This window comes from Paroedura picta, chromosome 1 (assembly GCF_049243985.1).
Source record: "Paroedura picta isolate Pp20150507F chromosome 1, Ppicta_v3.0, whole genome shotgun sequence".
Taxonomy (NCBI): Eukaryota; Metazoa; Chordata; class Lepidosauria; order Squamata; family Gekkonidae; genus Paroedura; species Paroedura picta.
In genome coordinates, this window is record NC_135369.1 from 138,337,183 (window position 1) to 138,361,048 (window position 23,866).

The window sequence follows — 23,866 nt, forward strand, 5'->3', positions numbered from 1 at the left end:
GAAAACATTACCTACTTTGACAAAAGATGCACCCAAACCCAATAAGCAGAGTTACCTGATGATACTGTGCAGTTGGATCAAGTAAGCAGTAGTGAATCACTGTTGTAATGCCTTCCAAAAGGGTCAGCATCATATCTGGTGGAGTAACTGAGGCCATCCAGATGGGCCTAAAAGACAACATCAGATTGGCTGCAATTCCCCCAGAAACAGACTAATATTTTAACAATACTTTAAAATGTAAACAGATATATATTTTTAAAAGATTAAAATTGCCAAACGGTGGGAAAGGAAAGGAGAGAGAGAGAGAGACGTGCCTACTGTCAGACAATCCTGTTTCGTATTTGTACTGCTGAATCAAATTATCCAGGTTCCTGCACAACTGGAGGGTCACAGAAACCACTACCCTTTGGAGGACTTTCCCCATGTAAGGCAGAGAAGAAGTGATGAGGCCGATCCACTGGGGGTGCATTTTACAGGCACAGTGCTGGTGTAAGGCCCTTATCACGGCACAGAGAAACATGCCTTGAGAGGTTATTGGTTGGGAGTGTAAATACTGAAGGGAAGTCATGGGCTGCTGGGGATTGATGTGCTCCAAGTCGGTCGCGACAAAGTCAAAGCCGGCTTCATTCTCCTCTGGCACAGTCATCACTCGGTGCTCCAGAACAATGAGCCGCTGAAGAACTTTTAGAAGCTGGGACTGGAGGGTGCTGCCGTTGTCAAACTCATCCTCAGAGAAGTTAATGAGGCTGTCTTCGGAGAATCCTTCCTCAATGGCCACGATGTTTTTGCCAGCCCCCTTCTCGCTGTGCCACTTCTGGGCACTAAAAATGGAGGACAGCAAACAGTGCAGAATCACCTTCTGGACTTTGCATTTGGACAGCATATCCGAAATAAAGCTCGGGAAACCTTTGGCAGAACTTTCCACCACTTTCGCCAGTTCGGCAAAGAGAAGAGTCAAGATTTCAATGCTCATCATCTGCATGTTGCGGTTCCCTATCAGGTCCTGTGGGGAGACTTTCACGTGGGTTGGATAGTGGCTGCGCATGTAGTATAAACACAAAGAAATCAGGATCTCGATATACATGGAGCTTCGAAAGTTATGGTTAGAGTCCACCGGGATGTGGCTGTAGAAGTCTTTGCCCATAACGGAGATGCGGTGCCGGGCCAAAAGGTTCTGTAGCAAGGACAGCTGGGGAGTGTAGGCATTGTTGACGCTGGTGGTAGAGATGGCGTTCACAAAGGCGGAAGGGTTCGTTTTCAAGACGGCTTTAATGGCAGAAAAAGCATACAGAGTCCTCGAGGAGTCATACACTTGCAGGTATAGCAGCACGTGCTGGTATAAAGGGTGGATATTAAAATGGGGAGACTTTCGCAGTCCCGGGGACCCTGCATCACTCTCAATTTCGGAGATTTCCCCCTCCCCGCAGCTGTACCAGTTTTCCAAGTCGAGGCCATCGCTGAAGAAAACGCTGCTTTGTTTAAGCTTCTCAGCTTGCGCTTTCTTCTTCTCTTCGTCTTTCCGTTTGGCTATTTTGACTTTGGGCTTTGCCCCTGGTTGCTTGCCAGACTCTTTCACAATGGTTTCCTTTTCTGACATCTTCTCGGGCAGCTTCCCTTTGAAGCTGAACTGGATGCTGCTGTGACTTCTCTGTCTAGACTTGGCTTCTGCCGATGCAAACGTTGCGTCGCTGAGGCTCTGCTGGCTTACGGAGATGCACGGAGAGGAATTGTTTCGGGAGATTTCATTGGAAATGCTTTCAAGTCCTGTCTCGGTCGAGATGGATAACAGCTGAGAGCTGTTGTCATTGAGCAAACTGGCCTGACTGTCATGCATATTTTGATCCTCAGAGTTGCTCCCCTGTTCTGAGGGATCCAGTGCGTGGAGTTTTGCAGCTGTATCTTCTGAATACAGGTAATGCTTAGCGGGCTCAATGTCTTCACCAAGTCCGCTCACAACCCTGCAGATCAAGTCGATGACCACCTGCTGCACAATTTCATCTGGGGACTCTCCTCCCATGTGTTGAGAATCGTCTGGTGGAGCCACGCCTTCTGTCTCCACGTCATAGCTCAGGTTATCCCCAACAGATGACTGGGAGCAGCCAGAATCTGAACTTTGCAGTATTTCTATCTGATGGTCAGGAAGGTCAAAATCCGATACGGCCAAGGGAAGGGTTTCACTGCTTGTACTCAGTAAGGAAATCCTGTCACTCAGTGGGTTGACGGTGAGACTGAAGTTCTCCATTTCGTCCACGGTAAGTGGCTTTTCACTGTTTTCTTTCACCAAAATGTCTTGTTCTTGTCTTATAGGCACGTGGACAAATGCTGAAGCCAGAAGAAGAAAGAATTTTTTTAAAAACAAATTACAGGCAATAGTAGGTGACTCTCAAAAGTTTACACCCTGGAAATTCTTGTTGGTCTTTAAGCTGCTACTGGACTAGCAATAATGTTTTTTTTCTAGTGGGAAAAAAGGTTCTCTAATCCAAAAGGTTGCTTCTAGCAGTGGTTACACAGAGATGTTTTTATTTGCCCAGGATACCAGAGCAGCATTCTATTTCCTGTCATGCCTTTCCCAACCCTTTCAAGGCTAGAAATTACATGCAGAACTCTGACCCAAACAAAACATGTTCCTTATAACAAGCATTTTATGATAAGCATTTGGATGTAATATTAAATCATTACAAAGGTCTGACACTTATCACGTTAAGTAAATATTTGAAATGGAGTTTTAAATATAGTACTTGCCTCCACTACAATTAAACTTTTGCATAAAATGCTTTTCTTTTTCATCTTCAAGGTAGCAAGGCGATTTATTCCAGTAGCACTCTGCTTGTACTCGCTGAACAGAAACGCGCTGAGTTTTGGGATGGAGAAGCAGCAGAAGCAAAGGTTCCAGGACCCTTGCAATGTCATGCCTCTGGAGTACCTGGTTGAGCCAGGCTTGGCCCACTGACCAGGTAGAACCATCTAAGCTGTTAAGGCTGTCTAGCATAATAAACAAGGACCTGAAGAAATAAAAAAAATCAAAACAGGTATCATAGTTATATAAGGAAAAAACAACAATCACATTTAGTTCCACATGTCCAAGAATGTTGGGCACAGAGCAACACTGGGCAACTTCTTTAGCTTGAAGGGGGGGCCCTCCCTGGCCCACCCTATTCCCCAGAAATGGCATCCCCATCACTAGTACAGCTCCTTCATCCAAATGGAGGCCAGAGGGCTACTGGCACCCCAGAGCAACCAGAGCCAAACCCCAGCAATTCTGCCACTACCATTGGAGCCAGTTGGCTAAGGCTCTTCAGTGGCAATGATGACCAGCACTAGCTCAACAATTGCCTTGTCCTGCAGGGCCACCAGTTTGGGGGAAGAAGAGGTAAAAGATGGGCCAGAGGTCTTAGCTGGCAGTGATGCCTTGACCAGAGCTGCAGCGCTGGCTTGTTGTCCAGCAAGGATCATTCAGCCTGGCCTGCTCCATAGTCATGTCAACTCCCCTGTTCTTTCCTGCTCAAAATGAGCACTGTGCATGGCTTGTTTCTTTCCTGAACTGGACCCTGTAGCAAAACTGACTTCTTTGTGACATTGTGAGTGTGCTGCCAGAGTGGCTTCAGGCACAAGAACAACACAATATCTGCACGCACAGTTATACTACCTTTATTATTATTATTATTATTATTATTATTATTATTATTATTATTATTATTATTATTATTATTATTATTTCGATTTACTTCCTGCCACTCCCAAATGGCTCATGGTGGGTTACAGTGTCTTAAAACCCCATTAAAAACCATCACAACATAGCGGCACAATAATAAGATCCCCTTCCTACCCCCCTTCCTAAAAGTTCTTCCTCAGTCTGCCACTCTGACTGTCCAAAATAAGCAGGATGTGTTTACAGGCCCTTTCCAGTGCTAGAGGATTATGCCATTCTGCTCCTATACATGTGACTAACCCACCTGTCAAAGGAACGACCATATGAAGATGACTTGTTAATATGCAGGTCTCGGGTGAGGTGCCAAAGTACTGCAAACTTTGCATGTGCTTCCATCCTGATTTTCTGCAGAATAGGAAGAAAGATTAATCCATATGCGATGTTCTTAGGGAAAAGTGGTTTTAAAAAAAGAAAAAAAGAAATCTGTTAGGGCAATAAAAATGAAAAGAGTATAATTTTTAATGAGTTTAAATCATTAAAGGAAACACAGACTGGAGTTTGACACACAATGATGGGGGAGTAGCTTTGTATTTCACAAGGTTTTGTATTCTCCTAGCACATCTATCAGCCATTATAAAATCATACATAAAAATACACATGGGCAAGACTGCTGATTGTGGCAGCAGCAGACATCAGACTGGAAGGGGATGGTGTGTGGCCTGTTTCCACTGATGGAGCCCGTGCCCTGCGAGTCCTGTGTGCCCTGCCAGCCATGATTGGTGCGTGGGATGGGAGCCAGGCTGAAGGGCTAGGACACATGGCCCTTTAAATTGGGATGTGTGTTCATCCTCAGCCTCTTTCCACCTTGGATCTCACCATTGTTATCCACCTGCCCACCCTTTATTTGGAATCTTGATATTTGCATAATTGTTGCCTGCAACTTTTTTGAAATGTGTTATTTCACTGACAAGATGACAACCCAAGAAAGGAACTTTTCAGTCATGGCATCAACAACTTTGTCTTTTGACAGCGAGAGAAGACTTACCTGGCCCACCTTGGGTTCCTTCACTGACCCTCCTTCCTGTCTATGTGTTCTGTTAAGTGGTTTTTAATTATAATAGGCATTTTTAAAGATGGTTTACTGCCTTAGGGACTTCAAGTTGGGCAGCACAGAAATGTTTTAAATAAATAAATAAAGATGCTGGAGTGTATGAACGTACTAGAGATTCTGAACAAGAGACAGCAGCAGTTCAAAATTGGAGAACGAACAAACATGGGAACAGGAACAAACATAGAAGAGATATGACTACAAAAATACCAGTTTTGATTACACCACAACTACAAGGAAGGATGATTGTCTATATTTGAGAGCTACTGCTCATCACCACCAACATGAGGCTTCCATTTTACCAGCATAATTGGCTAATACATTATTCTAAACTAATTTCACTGACCATGTATACAATTTCTCACATGTAGCACACCTCAAAAAAGAGCACCATCGGTGTGAGGAGGCTTACCTTGTCCCTGTGAGTCAACTGCTGACTTATAACATCCTCACAAATGCTAGAAGTTGGAACTAAATTGTGCAACTGGAAAAAAAGCTCTACACTCTTCTGATGATGCTGCGGGGTCCCATCACCCAGCTGGTCCCACAGAGTTAAAGCAACATGCTTCAGGAAAGAGACAAAAGGAAAGGCAGTTAAACCGGGAAGCAAACAAGAAAGAAAAACTAAATGGCTTTATGTACTTCAATAACCCATGTCGTAACCCCCCCCCCCCCCGAGTCCTTATGGGAGTACGGTGGGATAACAATCCAATAAGAATAATAAGTAAATACATAAAATAAGAACTAATCAACCTCAAAATAAAAAAAGTTAATTTTTAAAATGTTAGAAGTGTATACTTTCTAAAAGTACCAGCTGGGTCAGGGATGTGAGGATGCCCACATGGGCCAAATTAGTGGAAAAGTTGCAAGAAATATTCTAGAGCCCCCAAAGAAATGTCATAAATGGAAGCGGCATGTTTCCGTATACCTTGAAAAAGTCTGTCTTCTCAGCCATGTATCGCAGGTTGCCTTGGGTAAGTGGGGGTCTAATGACAACAGCCACTCTTCCTTGACTTGGACTCAGGGGTGGAGCGGTTTCAACGCTGTTTAGGTTTTCTCCCGTGACAACAGCAACTGACTGAGTCAACCCAACCAAATCCATTATGAGAGAAATGGTGACACCTTGGATTCGAAAATCATTGGCTTGCCTGCAAGCGCTCATGAGAGTCTGGAGCCACAGGGGAGGTTGCTCTTGTTCACAATCTAAAACAGAAAGGGGGGGGTCTTAATGAATGTAATTAAAATTTGCATCAGAAGGGCACTATTCCCCCCCCCTCCACCCCGCAATCTGCCATACCTATTACAGCTCTATGGCATTAATCTATCTCAACTGTCCTTCACTGTATGATCACTTTAATTTGCAGCTTTAGTAATACGTAAAATTTATTTTTTGCCATATTACGTGTTGATTTTGTTTGACACTCAAGCCACTGAGTGTCTTTTTCAGTTCTGGCAACATCTAATCAAAGTAGTAAGATAGTCAGAACACCCCAAATACTAAACGGAAAATACTGTAACTAACTCTAAATGTCAGGCAAGGATCTTGATTGACTATTTGCAAAAACGTCAGTCCTCCAGGCACCCTCCTCCCAAGGGAAGTTGTTTTTGAAATGTAGCGCTCCAAAAAAGTTTCTGATATGGAATGGAAGACAGAAGTTTAATGCAAAAAAGTCAAGAGTTCGGCTGAGAAAAACTCAGGCATTTAAGCAGTCTAAACGTAGGACCGTGGATTGTGGCCATTACGGTACTTATCTTCTATTTGTCCTGCCCTGAGGGACCTGGAGAAGCAAAAAGATTGAGTAGGTAATGACTGGAAAAAATGGCTCACAAGTTTAAAATAATAGAAAAGAATGATGGTAACAGCAATAAAAAAAGAGTCCCAGTCCCATCAACTATAAAAATGGGCTGCTCAGTTTCTACCAATGAAGGGAGCAGATCTGAATGTGCATGTTTATCAGCAGGTTCACTGAAAGAACAGGACAGCTTTTCTTGAGGGTGGTCAAGGTCAGGAGGTTTCCAGATTTGCAAGAACTTATTGCACTGTGGTGTATGTAATAAACCATGTACCTCAAACTTTCGTTTCTATCCCAATTTCTTGTGATATTATGGTGCTTTGATTCTCCACCCCCAAAGCATGACAGTACAATCAACATTAAGAAACTTAACTGGAATGGAATGGCAAAATCCCCAAATGGCTGCAGAATGAGGCCCTGGAGGAAAATAGCCTGCAGCTACTATAGGATGTGGGTATCACGGAAATAAATTTATTTCCGGTTTTGGACTATCTCAGTTGAGTACAGAAAAGGAAATCTGACACTAGCTGTCATACATAAAGCATGGGTCAAACTAGAATAGTGCTTCAGGAGCGGTCCCTTAACTATAGGGACTGAAATCTTGGGAAACCAACTGGATGGCACACAACAAGGCAGTAGAGAAGAAACTGCAGTTGGCTCTCTGTGGAGACATCTGTGTGTCAGGTAGCCAGAATACACACATAACGAAGACACCAGAGGAAACAAACACTTGTGCCATGTGACTACTTTAAAGTAAAACATTAAAATCACTCCCACCACTGAGTGAAGGGCACCAGGGTCCCATTCTTGGCACACATCAAGGATCTCACAGGATCCCACACACACAAAATACAAAGGCTTACTAATGAGAAACAGCTATTGGCAGTTCACCAAGACTCACAGAAATTGCCAGGATGGTATGTCATCAGAGTAGTCTAAAAAGACACTGGGAGATGTGTGGTTGATTGATTATTAATACTAATGTTACTTTGTTAATTCAACACTCTGTAGCAAATCCCTTCTAACAATTAGCCTCAGCATCTCTTTTCAGAAACCCTTCTTGCTAGCAATTAGCCGACCTTTTATGCCTAATCAGTTTTTGAAAGGTTTAGGCTATGCCCTTGGGGGAAAAAACAGCAACAAGAAATAAAGTTATGAAGCAAAACTCCTGCTTTACAAAATTCACTATCCAATCCAAAAGAAAACTTGGACGGATGGCGATCAAAAGGAACAGAACTCACCAACATCTGTCTTCTCAGCATGTATTTCTGAAGTGTGGTTTCCCTCTGCAATGTAAACAGGAAAACTTGAACATTCAAGGAAGAGCTGGCATGCAGCAATGAAGGCAGAGAGGTATTCTTTCGGTGTGGTCTTCTTATTTGATTTCTTCCCTTTAGCTGCATCTCCTTGAGAGTCTCTATTGCATTGTGCAGCCTCTACTTTCCCTCTAGTGAGGTCCTCCTGAAGCTCTGCTGCCACAAGCCGAGACAAGGAATTGCTTGGAATGATATACAGGTTGATAAATCTAGTTAAAAACTGTTGGACATACTCCAAGCAGCACTGCATTGCAGTCTTTTGAACTGCTGTTGTCTTCCCACCTCGAGATCCTGTCCCCTGTGTCATCTTGGAAGGAGGCTGCACTATGGTCTCCTCAGAGCCCACCGTAGATGCTGTCTCAGTCTCCGAGGAAGTACTCCCCATGAGGGCAACACCAGCTGCTCCAGAACCCCCACTCAACATCCTGTCAATGTCATCCACCGTGTCCGCCTGGTACTGGACAAACTCGGTGAAGCCGCTTTCCGAGGATCGACTGCTTGGAGGATTTTCACTATCTTCAAACACCTCACTAGGGATTTCTACAGACACCAGTGGCATCTAAGAAAGAAGTGATTACGAAATTATGAAAACAGTACATTTGAATGATTTATTGGAACGACAAAATGTAGAGACTAATTCTGGGCATTTCAAACATTACTTCCACACACTTCTACCAGAAATGTCTTACTGTATTTGCTTCTACCTTTTAGCCTAGCAACAAATCCAGAATTCCTTGTTCTTGATCTCACAATAAAACAAAATCAGAGTCTAGTGGCACCTTTAAGACCAACAAAGATTTATTCAAGGCGTGAACTTTCGAGTGCAAGCACCCTTCCTCAGACTAAGTTATATTTGTTGTCAATATTGGCCACATGTTTGAAGGGGTTTGAAGGGCCACATACGAGTTAAACCTAATGAGTCACTTCCACTAAATTTTCCCCCAATGAAGAAATTGCTAGTGGCAATGATTGGCTACAATCCTAGGGGGGTCCTGGCCTCACAAAAGCACGGTGGTTTATTGATACTCTTTCAAGTGATGCAAATCCAAAGGGAACCAACAAATAGATTTTGGATTTTAACAAAAATTATTGCTGACTTAAAGATGTCTGTCAGCACAGCACACATTTCTCACCTCCTCCCCACATTGTCACAGAATATCCCCCCCCCCCCCAGTGCTTCTACTGGAGGCCAGGCAGCCCACCAGGAACAGCCTGAGAGGGAAGCTGGAAGCTGATGATGGGGGGGGGGGATAATCAGCAAGAAGTGGCCCCTGGGACAGAAATAATGAGTGGGATCTATCTCATGGCTTTGGTTGCCAAGATGCCATTGTTTCATTTAGTCCATATAGACAGCATATTATGCTGACTGTGTGTGCCACCCAATGTGTTTGACCATGAGGAAAAACAAGAGTGCACAAAGTGTTGCATACCCACCCAGGCTATTTACTACCAGCACCTTCAGGCAACCATAGCCATGCATATTTTTTCTCCAGCAGGTTTGGATTCTATAGTACCTGTGCAATGGGCAGTTGTGCAGCAAAGTTCTACCAGTAAAGCCAGCTGGGTTGTTTTTTGCTTTTTGTTTTGGCTTCTTGTGTGGTTTTTTCGGGCTTTCTGCAAACTCCATTTAAAGGGACTGCATTCACTTTCAATGGAGTTTGGGGAGCCATGAACAGGTTTGGTTTGCAAGTGAACCTCCTGGTTTGGCTGATGGTTCAACCATGAACTGTATTTTTCCAGTTCATGCCATCCTTAATTGTGAACTCCATCCCAACATGATTTCACACCTCACCTAGTAACATCCCTGTCATCCATTTTTCCCCCTTCTGCCCCACCCCACACAGTGGGCAGCCACCATTCTCTGCCGGAAGGAAATGGTGTACTAGTGGCCCCAAGATTAACAAGTGATTAAGTTCTTCATTCCTCCCTCTCTTCAGTATCAAAGGATGTGTATGGACACGTGCACCTAGTCAAGCCATTGTTTGTCCCAAAGGTACACAGCCTGCTGGGATATTCAGAGTTATCTTTGACAATGTAAAAGCCCATGAGTAGCATGTGGGTTCTTGTTCCTCAGCCTTTAAACTAAGATTTAAATTTCATAGAAACTGTTCAGAAATTAATCAGTTGCCTTCAATCAGAAAGACAGAAGCTTACCTTTTTCTCTTCCCATTCTTTGAGGCTGCTGTGTCTGCTTAAGAGCTGCAGTGCACCATCAGTACCAGCAGATAACAATGGAGGCTGAACTTTGCTAAGTATCTTGGAGCAGAGCCTCAAGGAATCTGCTAGCTCAGAGAGGTGCAATGTCTGGAGATGGCTTGTCAACGCAGAGATCATTCTGAGCAACAGCTGAGGCAGATGTTCAGTTTGTATTTCGATATAGGTCTCCTGGTAAAATACAGAAATAAATATAGTTGAGATATCCTAGATAATTTGCACTTGCAATAAGTTTCAGCTTTTGAATCATTCCATTCATAACCAAAATGATAAGCAACAGGAAGCCACAATTTAAAAATAAAAGGTTTGAGCCTAAGTATCTTTACAATTGTATAAAGGGCATCTTCGCTCCCCACAAGCTTTCCACTAAATGAGTTTTCATTCCATTAACTGTACTGATTATCATCATGTAATGTATCAGTTTCTGTTGTAAAAATTGAATTAAGTAAAATAAATTTGGGGAAAAAAGAATTCCACTGATTTCCCCCTACTTTGCAGAGCCCCCTCCACCATTCCCTGTCCACTGATCTGCAGGAGCTAAATTTCAGGGAGCACAGCAGGTTGAAAAAAATGGGGGAAATTCTATAACTACAAACATGCTTCCTTTGCATAGGTCTAAACCCACAATAAAAATGTTACCATTAATATTAAAACTTGCTAATCTACTTCATATAAAATATGCAGGGGATAGCCATACATGTTCCAGAGGAGAAAGGGACAAGTAATTATGCTGCTAAGAGCAATAGCCTCTAAGGGATTTGGGGAGTTACAGGGCCTAAGGTGTATTTTGAGATCATGTAATACTGGAGGCTTCTGAGGCCTAAGCAGATCTAGGTTTGGTCATGAGTCTGGACAACTACTAGAAACTGTATGTATTCTGCCTTGAGTTCAATAATGGAAGGCAGGTGGGATATAAAGGAACCTGAATTCCACGCCATAATTTTAATAGCAATGCATATGGGGAATTACATTTTGTAAACTGTAATCTGAATGCTGGGAAAATGCAACAGAACCATGACAGAAGCACAGCCAGACATGTCCTCTGTGTGCAGCAAATGAGAAATATTTATTGCACATAAATGATTATCTGAACACATCCTGGAAGAACAAAAAGATGAAAAGCATTCCAGAATAATGCAACAGCTAGTAATATATTTGCACTTAGCAACTGCTTAGTAATATATTTGCGCTTTACCAAAATGCACAATTAAAAATAGAAAACAGTCTGAATATCCTACCTGGCAAAGCACTCTCATACTTCTAGTAGGCTTTGAAATGAGAAAGCAAAGAATTTGAAGACAAGACAGGTTATAGAGGGGAAAAATGCATTTCCAAGAGTGCCTTAATAGGTCATGTTCACATTAAATTTATCATATATGAGAACTATACAGATTATGAAATTATAAAGAGCTACTGGTATACTGCCTAGGTTTCACAAAAGCACATAGCAACATATTCTACTATCAAATGGAAATATAGTTAGAAAATGGGAAGAGTGATAACAAAAATCCTAACACAAAACTGCATCCAAAGAAAACATTGCCCTGTTTGATGAAAATTTCATTTCACCTGTTCTCATTAACAATTCAAAGCTAATTAAGCTAAAGGCAAACATTCTTTTTTCCTTCCTCCTTTAGGCAAAGTGTCTGCTGTATCAAACAGCAGAAGAATCGCAGCTTTGTTTGCTTGCATTTAACAAGTAAGCAACCTTACCAAAGAGACTATATCCAACAAAAAATCAACCAGCAGGCAGAAATTGGTCAGGGGGAGTTCAGCAGGCTCGCTGCAGCCAGCAGGCAGAGTCTGTAGTCGGGCATGCAGTGTCCTCCTACAAAGAAGAATTTGGCAGCAGTATGACAGGTATATTTAATATTTAATAGGCCCTAAAAGTTTTCTGATTGGGGAACTTTTGGAGCCATCTACATCTTGGTGGAACACAACATAGATTCTTCAACATTTTAAAACCTGAAATACCAAGGAAGGTAAAGATAAGGCTTTCCTTTACATTGTTGTTACATTTCCTTATACATGACACAATGCAGCAAGGAGCACAACAGCCTTCAGTGACTATTTCCATGTGTGAATGAGCCATCACAGACTCACCAGTCTCTTGTATCACCTCCATGCCTTCAAATACAACAGATGGGATACTAACGATCATTCAGTTCAAGTAAGAGTCCCATGGATTCCTTTCTCTCCTACTGTGGACCCCCCAACCCTGGGACCCCACATTATTACTGAAGGTCTCTAAACCTACCAAGAGCTGCATTTTTTGAGGAGCAAAGCAGGCATGGGGAGATAGGAAAGCATATTGTGAGCATCGTTCGGCTCGAAATACTCTCCATTAGAGCCAGTTGATACATGAGTTCTGAAAAAGCCCCGGGTTTGCACTAATTAAAAAATATACATTGAGTTTAAAAAAAACCTACATTGTGTTAACTCAGTTTTGAATCTCCATTCTGCCGTGAAGTGACCCTGGGTCAATCTCACATTGTCAGACTAAGGTAATTCCCAGGGAACTATGAGGATAAAATGGAAGAGAGGAGAATGATGTAAGCTGTTTAGGCCCCCAGTGAAGAAAAAGGCAGGATATAAAAGAAGCAAAATAAAGAATTATGGCAAATGAACGGTAGGTTGGATGGCGGTAGAGAGAGAGACAGAAGGAGGGAAAGGTGAAAATATGGAAATTGCCAGTCATTTCAGGGAAGAGGTTGCCAGGAGCAGGGAACAGCAAGAAACAGAAAAAGAAGAGAGGTTATGGGGGCTTACAGGAAAGGAAATGAGAAAATAGTAGGGAAGGCAAACGAGGTGCCTCCGGCAAATACGTGGGGGGCCAACTACAGCCAGCTTGGGGTAGTGGTTAAAAAGCAGCAGCTTCTAACCTTGGAAGCTGGGTTTGATTCCCTACGCCTTCACAAGTAGCCAACTAGGTGACCTTGGCCTAGTCACAGCTCTGATAGTGCTGTTCTTACAGAACAGTCCTATCAGAGCTTTCTCAGCTCCACCTTCCTCACAGAGCATCTGCTGAGGGGAGAGGAAGGGAAAGCTATTGTAAGCTGTTTGGGTAGTGAAAAGGGGGCATAAAAACCAACTCTTCTTTCAAACTGAAAATCCCCTGACTCTTTAGCCATACTTTGCTGGAGAGGAGATCTAACAGCTTCAATTAACTTGGTTACATTTTTCTGCAATATCTTTTTGTGTGTGTAATATGTTTTCAAAGGGTTTAGATCTGTAGTATAATGAAACAGGAACAGCTCAGGCTTTTATACAGTAACATAATTGCAATCTTTAGAGCAGGGGTAGTCAAACTGCGGCCCTCCAGATGTCCATGGACTACAATTCCCAGGAGCCCCTGCCAGCAAATGCTGGCAGGGGCTCCTGGGAATTGTAGTCCATGGACATCTGGAGGGTCGCAGTTTGACTACCCCTGCTCTAGAGATTCTTACTGGATATATCACTTGTTTTCACTGCATTGTCTTTGACCTTAGGAATTCACTTTCTGCATTTTCCCATATTATGTCAATGTTTGCATCAATATATTCAATTTCCAACATGGCCTCACTTGAGGATTCCTAAATCCAGAGAATGCGGCCATCAACAGGCAAGACAGATCTTTCTACAAACTTGAGAAAAGCCACAGGTTTGTAAAAACATCTGAAAACTAAAAACAAACAAATAAACATGAGGGGGTTAGAACATCCCAAAACGATGGAAGTTATGCTTCTACAGTTGAGAAAAGGATGCCCTCTGAGAATTCAATTGGCCATTGTGGGAACTTCTAGACAGCAGAAATAGTGCTGCCCACCTTCAAACCTTGGTTTCTGACAGCAAAAGGTGGTGGGGAAGACCCTTTGCCATTTATCTTCCCAGTCCACCTTTGCTTCCTTAACAAGATCTGCATAACTCCAGAAGAGCTGCTATGAAAGGTAGACTATAAATTAGTAAATAATAATAATGTAAAATAAGCAAAAACATCTTATGTCACCTGAATAACAATTAAATGTATTGTTATAAATTCTATAAATATCTCTGTTAAAAAATTACCACATTGAGAAAATGAAATTATTCAGCAATTTTCAACAATTAATCAAGACTGTTCTGTTTCTCCATATGGTGAAATGGAAAGACCATCTGTGGGACATAACTTACCTACAACATTCTTCAAACCAGCGGGCAATGTAGTCCCACATGTAGTATGGCTCAAAGGAATTAAACAGAAGATTGGCAGTCTTAATCAGCTCTGCTGTTTTCTTATTTTCCCTTAATTTGCTAAAAAAGAAAACATAATATGATGTAGTATACAAATATTTTGTCCTTTCCACTCCAAATCTATTTCTTTCTTTTTTATATATATGGTTTGGTTCTCCAAAGTGGCTGGCCTGAAAAATCTCGAAAATATTTGTGATTTTTTTGGGACTCCTGAATAGCCACAGGCCCTTTAAATGCCTTTGGAGTTCACTCTCACACAGCCACAGATAACAAACGGCATTTACATTATAAAGGGATTTTAAAATTTAAGTGCTTTTCCTCCATGGGATACAATGGAAGATGGGGGCCCATAAACTGAACCCCCTAGTACAATCTTTTTAAAACGTGGATATTTTAAAGAGAGGCACCAGCAGTTATGCTGTAAATTTGGTGTCTACTTCAACATATCCAAATCAATTTTTCATTACAGTCCTTAACTATAAGAGTTCCCATAATTCATAATTCCCAGATCAGAATACTATACCAGTAGTGGGATTGGGGAATATAGGAGACATTGACTTAGCTTATTTTCAGTTATGTGTAAGATATATGGTTCAACTTCTAAAGTTTGCTAAGCTATATAAATAGTGATTCATACTTCTGACAACATGCTGAAGGTTCCAAAGACTCCTATTGGTGGAATCTCCCTTGCCCCAGGGCCAACTGCTGCTCTTGCTCAGGATTCTGACCCCCCCCCCTTTTCAGGCCTGCTGTGAAGAGACCCTCTAAACACCCCTGACTGAGGGGAGGGCGGAGTTTCCAAGAGCAACACTGGGGAGTCTGAGGGCATGGATGTGCTTTGCTTTTGAGGGGGGAAAGCTTTCCACTTATGCCGAAATGTTGGCTGAAAGGGAAACCATAGAAAAGCCCCATCTCACTTAAAATACTGCTGTGGCCAGCCTCACTGCTAGGTGGAAGACGTAACCAAACCATGAATGTCTCTTCTCCGCAGCTCTCTGAACACTTGAGGCCTACTAAGCAAGGTTGTTGTGCAGATGAAACTGGATGCTGTTGCGAAGGTTCTTTTTCCTCCTGATTCAGCTGTACAACAACCCTATGCAGTACACCTCAAGTGTTTCATCTCCACAACAACCTACATGGGAGGCCTTAAATGTTTCTTCTGCACAACAACCCTGTCCACCCTCCAAAGCAGCTGTTTCTGTCTGGAGAGCTGATCTTCATAGTCTGGAGATTAGCTGTAATTTCAGGAGCTCTCTAGATCTCACCTGGAAGTTGGCTACCCCTGGGGGAGGTTTGGAGGTGGGACTTTGAAATGGTACAATGCCCCAGTCTACCCTCCAAAGTAGCCATTTTTGCCTGCAGAGCGGATCATTATAATCTAGAGATGAGCAGCAATAGTTAAGATTATGAGAGGCTTGCAGGCCTAGGTTAGGATAGAGTGGTGTGGGTATATCCAACCTGGGCTATGGGCTTTGGCCAGCCTTTAAGAGCAACTGTTTGTATTTTGGGGCACAAACAGACAGACAGACCACAGGGTCCTGTGAGTCTGGAAAGTGCAAGAAGATCTAAATAAAGAATATTTATAGCCTGAAACTGTAAATGGTGAACAAGTAACTTTTGGAGAGACATAGGAACTGAAATGACTTTTCTCAAGCTTGGCCTGGTAAATAAAAATAAGTATTTGCCAGGAAGGTCCTACAATATTAATGGCATAAGTGGCCCAGAATTTCAAGTGGAGTTAACTTTACAGGAAAGTAGACAGTGAGATTTGGGGGGGGGGGGAATTAGGTGATCCATTTATTAGATAACGATTTGGCCTTGTGGACAACAACAGAAACTGCAGTTGCGAGCAGTAGGCCTCAGGCTTCAGAAAGGCAGACATCAGCAGCCAAGCAACAGACTGTGCTAGCCAAGAGGTGTCTGGGGTCATGTGCATTCCTTTTGGAGGGATGCATGTGAGAGGAGAGAGCTTTCCCTTCACCCTAACTTCCTGGAGATGATCTGTACTTCCAGGGGATCCTCAGGCCACCTGGAGGCTGGCATCCCTAAACTTCAGTGGGGTACAATGCTAGAGTCATCCCTCCAAAGCAGCCATTTTGCCTGGGGAGCTGATCTTTATAGTCTGGAGATGAGCAGCAATTCCAGGAGATCTCCAAGCCCCACCTGGAAGTTGGCTGTCCCTGGTCTGAACATATTCCTTGAGGTTTGGAAGTACACAGAAAGGCTAACATCTACGCCCCCCCCCCCCGGGACCTGGGATTAGGATTGGGGATGGGACCATCGGTATCCCCTCTCCACCTGCTAGTAGGGGGAGGGAGAAGTTGACTAGCCGATCTTGCCACGTTAGCCTGGGATTGTAGTGTCGTTAATGGTTTTTAATGGATTTTATGGGGTTTTGGAATGTTGCAACCCGCCACGAGCCGCAAGGGAGTGCAATAAATCGCATAATAATAATAATAATAATAATAATAATAATAATAATAATAATAATAATAATAATAATAATAATAATAATAATAATAATAATAATAATACCTCCTCTTAGGGTTGCCAGCTTCCAAGTGAGACACTAAACCCACACCAAACCATGAGCTAGAGCCTGTTGCATTACAGAACGCAACAGGCTTTGCTACCAGTTCAAGTATAAACATTTGGTGGATATTTTTCTTAAATACAGGCTATGATGGCCAAAAACTATTTCAGGCTAGGGTTTGCACTTCTCCATGGAAATGTTTGCCTTATCTTGAAACACTAAACTACTTTGGTCAACTCTATTTTCTCAGAATTTTCATACTGTCATGCAGTATGAAAGGCCTCACTGCTCAAGAAACACCAAGGCCATACCATCTTTGGGTACGTGGAATTACCTGAACAGAATGTTAATCCTGGCTACAAATTACAGTCTCCCTTTCCCCTTCTGCATTGAGTCACCTGCTTAGCTGTGCATGGTCCTTGCTGAAGGAAGATTCCACCTGAAGATCCAGCTCTGCTTTGCACTGTGTATATAATGTCCTAAATACTTCAATCAGTACATCCTCTAATATTACAGGCCCTAGAGAAAGAAAGAGGGAGAATTAGGCTGATTAAAAAAAAAAAAAACATTTTAACCACTAGCTAATGTCAGGACTGGGCCCAAATCATCAGTTCCTACAATTTAATCCATTATGCAATTAAACAGCATACAATAAAAGATTCATTTGCAATCTTCTTTTGTATTATTACAATTAGCTGTGTTAAAGCCACAGACTTCCAGACCTGTGCTTCCAAAGCTAAATTTCAATACCATTATTGTCTGGATAGCTAATGACAGTATTTTGAGTGTGTCACCTCAATGAGAATGATCCTTTTCCCACTTCTGTTGAAATGCAAGCAATAATGATACAACGTAAATACACAGAAAAAATCTGGCCAATGTGTGTTCTTGGAAAAGTCTGCCTATTTGAATTTTGCTGCATTGAGGACCAGGCAGGTAACAGACCTCCCCAGGCAATTACAAAAATGACTTCCTTTATACCGTATGTATTAAAACTGGTTGAGTACCAAGGTGATATCCCATCTGAGGTCATGGAAAAAGGAGGTATGGGGCAGAATCGTCCCCAGATACAAATGCATAATAACTGAGCCCTATTAGCTGTGCTCCACGGTTGCAGAAAGAAGACACACAGCATTGCCACAAAATACAATTTTATACAAAGTACAAAAGGCTCTGACCAGTATGGCTTGGGCCAGCCCAGTATCAACAGATCTTGGAAGCTAAGCAGGGTTGGTCCTGGTTAGTATTTGGGCAGGAGACCACCAAAAAAGTCCAGGTTTATTCTGCAGAGGCAGACAACCGGCAAGCCACTTCTGTCTGTCTCTTGTCTTGAAAACCTTCCGAGCAGCCATAAGTCGGTGGCAACTTGCCAGCATTTTCTACCATCACCACATTGTCTGACATTTCCATAAGACCCATCTACTCAAAGCAAACGATTGAACAGTTAGACCCAAGGAACTGGAGAACTAGTCAAATGGGTACATCAGGAGTTTTTAAAACTTTTGGAAAGGGTGGCACCAGTGGTGTCTCAGTGGGAACAAGATCTCTCTTGGTCCTGCAGCTCCGTGCACTGACACCATTACTACAGTTGACTTCATTAATTCTTAACAGACGCTCACTGTCATAAAAGTTTTAAGATGTGATCTTAATCTGGAGACTGCAGCCTCTCTCTGAACCCAAGTGAAAGAGATACGGCCTTTTCAGTGGCAGCCCCATCATTATGGAACAGCCTCCCCAGGGGAGAGGTGCATGGCCCCCTGACTTTTGATCTTTAGGAGGCCGATAAAGACATTTGCATTTCGGACTGCAACTGATTAAGTTTCTTAGTAGTCCTGAATTTATTTTTATTTATCTGTTTATATCTTGCCTTTCTCTCCAATGGGGACCCAAAGCAGCTTACATCATTCTCCTCTCCTTCATTTTATCCTCACAAGAACCCTGTGAGAATATGTGTGACTGGCCCAAGGTCAGTCAGCGTCCTTGGGCAGAGTAGGGGTTTGAACCTGGGTGTCTCAAATTCTAGTCAGAGGGATATTCCAACCGCTACACCACACTGGCTATTTTAAATCTTGGGGGATTGTTTTCTTTTTAATGTATTTTATGCGTTTTATCTATGCTGTAAGCCACTTTGACTCCACAGGGATGAAAGGGAGCTATCCAATGTTTTAAGTAAATATAAATAAATAAAATAGCCAGAAGGTAAGATAGAATTATATATTTTAAGTTACTAATTTTGTTGCTGTAGGTCATTTTGCGTATCCTGTGATTTAGACATGTATCCCAACAGATCTAATATACTAATATCCTTACAAGAGCAGTTTTCAGATTATATCCTGCAGCATTTTATACATGGAGTCCTCCAGAGTCCTGGAACCTTGCTACACATATTGGGAATCATCAGAGCAAATAAACTGTGTCTTCCATACTAGTCCAGTGCTGCATCATCAGATTCAAATAGTAATGTGACTTGCAGGAGAAAAAAGCTATTGGGGTCATTATAGGACCAGGCTTGCCACAATCATTTGAATGGTGGTAGAGAGAAGGAGAATATTCTTAGAATGAAAACATCAGAGCTTGATCAAATACGTACTTTACAGTGTCTGGGTTTTTCACTGTTGGGTTAGATATGGACCTTGTTTTCCTGACAACTGAAGAGCACTTCCCCTCCCTCTGCAGACCCTCAAGTAATGTTCTTGGGAACTCCCTAGTCACAAGCATATCTTTGGGGGGGGATGTAGTGGAAGGGAAGAAGTGGGAAAGTTGTGTTCTGCAAACACAACTTCAGATCCAGTCCATTACTCATAACCTTCTATGTGTTGGGATGGTAATCACACACACATATACACACAAATTTCTGTATAGCTACCTAGCTCAGGTTTGTCCAATAAACTGATAAGAATCCGGAAAGGCTTTAGGTCCTGCATCAGCGTGCTCTCCTCTCCATGTCCATTGATTTGCAAAATTCCCACCATTGCCTGTAAAAGATTGCCTTTTAGAATCAAAGATTAAGAACTTAGGCTACAATGAAAAGTCATACAGGCTGTTGTGGTCCATTATCTCAGATAGGTGATCTGAACATGTTCTAGACATAGGACTCCAAATGGTTCAGATTCAGACAGCTTATGTTGCTGGCAGATAACCATTTGCTCCTATTAATAAATGAGAAATAATTGTATTGGGAACCACAGATCAGATCCCCCTCCTCTGTACAAAACAGTGACCCTTGCTTTGTGTAAGGACATGGTCTTCTGACCAGTGGACTTCAGCCATGGAAAATGGCCTAGGTCATGAAAGGCCACAAGGAGGCATCTGCATAGACAAAAGTGTGTGCAGGAGTAGAGGGAATCTTACTGAACACCATCTAACCTTTGTGTTCAGTAGATGTGAAAACTGACATTCTGCAGGCAAGACTTTGCTATTATCACTTTAGAGAGGCAAATTAGTTCAATACAAAATTGCATGGAAGAGAAATCCTAATGACAAATAGAATGGAAAAAGAAATATTGGAAGAACGGAGGCTACTGGAGGTGCTTTTAAAGGGCTTATTCCAATGACGTTATTATTAAAAATGATGATTTATGCACACAAAAATTCTAACAAGATACCACAGTTTGTGAAAAGATCTGAACAAACAGAGCATTGATCTTTGTTTTCTTGACCGATCAACCACGTTAGCCATGAGATTTGCAAATTAGTCAAACAATAATGCAGGTTGTGCAGTGGTGTAAAAATTCACAACAGCTGATCATAAGCAGTACCAACCAGGCCCCCGCCCACGCACCGTCACATAGGGGAATACTGCACGCATAAAATGATCACACAAACAACATACAAAAAGCATGACTACCTGAACTAACATATCCTTGGAGAATGCATTGAAATAATAGGTAGCATGTTCTTCTGGATTACTGTGTCTTGTGCTTCTAGGCCCTATAATGGCACCGTTGTTATCAAAACCTTCAAGCAAAGAAAATTTGTGCCAGTTTAATATAATGTTTAAACAAAATGGTAAAGAACAAACAGGGAGAACAACAGCTTGATTCTACCAACTTACCATTTTGCCGTCCAAGTATTGTTGGCAAGAGGAAAGACCATTTTTTAAATTAAAATTTTAATAAAGGCAACTAGTCGCATTAAGAGCAAAACTTCAAGCAGCTTTCACTTTTATAGGAAATTTGACATTCTGCTTCTTGTAAATGCTAATGAATGCTACAGTTAATTTTTTGCTAGCTATAAAGAAAAAGCTATAAAACGCTAGCTATAAAGAAATAAGATCAAACAGACCGTGCTAGGAATAGCATTTTCATAGGGATTTTAAATTCTTCACATACATTCTTTCAGTAATTCCTACAAGAATACTGAAAGCAAACAATGTTTAATCTTTCCATATCGCAGAAAAGACATTGTGGCTTGCCCAGTACTATGCAATGAATTCATTCCTAAGGCAACTAAAGTACTTCTGGAATCACAGCTTATACAGCAAATCTAAAAACACCAACAAATAGGCTTCAGCAGGATTCTGAACTGACCTGCTGTCTAACAGTGAGATCCTAAGCAAATTACATCCTTCTAAGTCTACTTAAGAAAGAGACTTGGAAGGGAATTGCTCCTTGAAACCCAAACTACACATGACATTTAACACATGACCAGCTTGAAGACTGGTATTCACACTGCAGCTGTGATTCCCTGTGGAAACTCTTATTCAGAAGCACTACAGGGTTCCCGTGCAGATAGGGACTGAAGAAGGGGAAGAAGGGGTCTCAGTCTTCCCTCTAGCTCAAAATAGTCCTGGGGGGGAAAGTATTATTTGCCCAATTGTGAGGCTGCACATAAGAGACATTTATGTGGGTCCTCTTATCCCCAGGAGAAGAATTTTGGAGGGATCAGTGGGTGGCAGCAGAAAGGAAATGGCAGGAAAGCCTTATCTTGTAAGCTTCAATGTTTTGGATACAAATCAATTCATTTATAACTGTTTAAAACAGAAAGCAATTTAATGTTTGGGCCATCAAACCAGCAGTCTTCCTCACCTTCTGCTGAAGTGAAGATGCTTCACTAGTTTCTGGAAGGGGTGGGTGGAGCTAGCCTATTGTCCTGAGGAAGGGAATTCCCATCAAGAAGGCCCCTTGTTTTCCTTGTCCCTACCGATATGATCTCAGACAAGGGTGGGAACTCTGAGCAATGCCTTTTCTGAAGATCCAAGTAACTGGGGATGCTGGTTAAGGTGTTGTTGTTAAAGGCCACAGTTTTCAAAAAAAGTCATGAACAATGGGAATATATATGGTCTAGAATTCCTAAGTTAACTAATAGCCGAATTCTCAGGGAAAACTGATATAAAATGTTTTATAGGTAGTATGTAACACCGAAAGTGATTGCCAAAACAAATGTTGGAAATGTTCAAAGTGGGTTTGTTTTATCATATGTGGTGGAAATGTGATAAAGTATATACATTTTGGGCCAAAATTCATACTATTATGCAGAAAATGTGGGGTCTTAATTTTCCAATGAAGCCAGAGTATATGTTATTAAGTTTACCACCGCATTGCCTCCTGACATGTACCAGAAGGCTATTTTTTTACGTGACGACGGCAGCCAGATTAGTAATGGCTAGAAAATGGAAGGTACAAGAATTACCACTGACAGAAGACTGGCTGAATAAGCTGGCGGATCTGGCCAAAATGGCAAAAGTGACACTGATGGTCAACAGGAAAACTGAAGAAGCCTTTCAAGAACAATGAACTATTTAAATAGATAGCTGAAGATGAATTAGGTTATTCTTGATACCTTGTTAATATAGTGTGTATAATTAATATGATGTACTAATGATAACAATTTTATTTCTTTCTGTTCTTTTTTGAAAAATAAAAATCTACTTTAAAAAAAATCATGAACCACATTCCACTGGCTAGTTTTATAATTCACAACCTTATATAAATGTGATTACTCTTAAAGAAAACTGAGGAATTTCAGTTGGTCAGAAAAATGTCAGCCGGATTAGATACAGACATTCACTTCTTTGCATATTTTAATCTTATAAAGCAGGGATTTCCAACAGGGGTCCATGGACCACTAGGGATCCACGGGAGCTCTGGAAGCAGTTCGCGCCCTTCCCCCTCCTGCCTTGATGGACTCGTCCACAAGGTAGGAAACCAGCCACTTCCATTGCTCTCCCTCCCCTCTCCTGAGCCATGAGTGAGTTTCTCGTGGTTCTGTGTCTGGGAGGGGGTGGAGCCTGCATGTCTACTCCTGCTTTAAACCTCCTCCTCCTCTTCAAGTCTGCCTCTCAACATGGGCAGTGATGTCACAAGAAGTGACATGTCACTTCCAGTGCGTGGGGCAAGGAGGCATGGCCAGCTGACAACACCTCCGGGTCTCCTTGAAGCCTGAAAAATTATTTCAGGGGCTGCTCCATGGTTAAAAGGCAGAGAAAGGCTGTCACAAGGGGTCCACAATTGTTTTCCTGGTCAGATTCCAATTTCTGGTTCTTACTTTTAAAAGCTCTGTACAGTTGGGATCCTGGATGTTCGGAAGACCATGTTGTCCTATATTAACCTCTTTGATCCCTAAGGTCCATGTAAAGGGCCTCTCAGGCAGATGCAAGCTCAGAGACCAGAGAACAGAACAATTACAATGGCAGACCCACATCGATGGAATCTGAGATTCATTAGGCCTCACAGCTTGGCCTGTTTTGGCATACTGCTGAAATGTTTTTTCTTTAAGTCACCACTGAAATAATGGTAGCTTAGAAGGTGATGGGAGCTTACTAGGACTACATTTTTTTTCCTGCTGGTTGAATAAAGCTGTTGATTAACTTACCAATTTATAACTGCATCGTTATGTTTGCTCTGCTTTCATACAAATTCCAAAGTCAATCATGCATTTTCAAATAAATAATGGTTACCAAAACAAATCCTGCTCTTACCTAGAAGCCAGGCATAAAGCCTTCGATTAAGTGACATGTCTCTGCGCAGGACTACATGAAGAGATGCTGAAAGAATTCTGATCATGTCTGGGCGCGTTGCCTAGAATTGGGAATGTTGGATTTTA

General features: G+C 42.0%; 1 protein-coding gene across 4 annotated transcripts in view; it reads right to left on the reverse strand.

The window, feature by feature from the left end:
* Positions 1–23,866, reverse strand: part of DOP1A (DOP1 leucine zipper like protein A) — a 76,963-nt gene that overhangs the window by 25,396 nt on the left and 27,701 nt on the right. For 2 of the 4 annotated variants that reach the window (XM_077305795.1, XM_077305805.1), the window contains exons 7-21: positions 23,742–23,841; positions 20,670–20,779; positions 19,689–19,797; positions 17,221–17,341; positions 14,230–14,349; positions 11,794–11,908; positions 11,319–11,348; positions 10,021–10,251; positions 7,792–8,425; positions 5,686–5,960; positions 5,170–5,322; positions 3,954–4,054; positions 2,743–3,002; positions 315–2,322; positions 56–167 (exon numbers count right to left, since the gene is read on the reverse strand). In XM_077305795.1, coding sequence (XP_077161910.1) covers positions 56–167; positions 315–2,322; positions 2,743–3,002; positions 3,954–4,054; positions 5,170–5,322; positions 5,686–5,960; positions 7,792–8,425; positions 10,021–10,251; positions 11,319–11,348; positions 11,794–11,908; positions 14,230–14,349; positions 17,221–17,341; positions 19,689–19,797; positions 20,670–20,779; positions 23,742–23,841 — 4,479 coding nt within the window. The remainder of the gene's footprint in view (positions 1–55; positions 168–314; positions 2,323–2,742; positions 3,003–3,953; positions 4,055–5,169; positions 5,323–5,685; positions 5,961–7,791; positions 8,426–10,020; positions 10,252–11,318; positions 11,349–11,793; positions 11,909–14,229; positions 14,350–17,220; positions 17,342–19,688; positions 19,798–20,669; positions 20,780–23,741; positions 23,842–23,866) is intronic. The other 2 variants (XM_077305814.1, XM_077305820.1) reach the window with 2 other exon arrangements.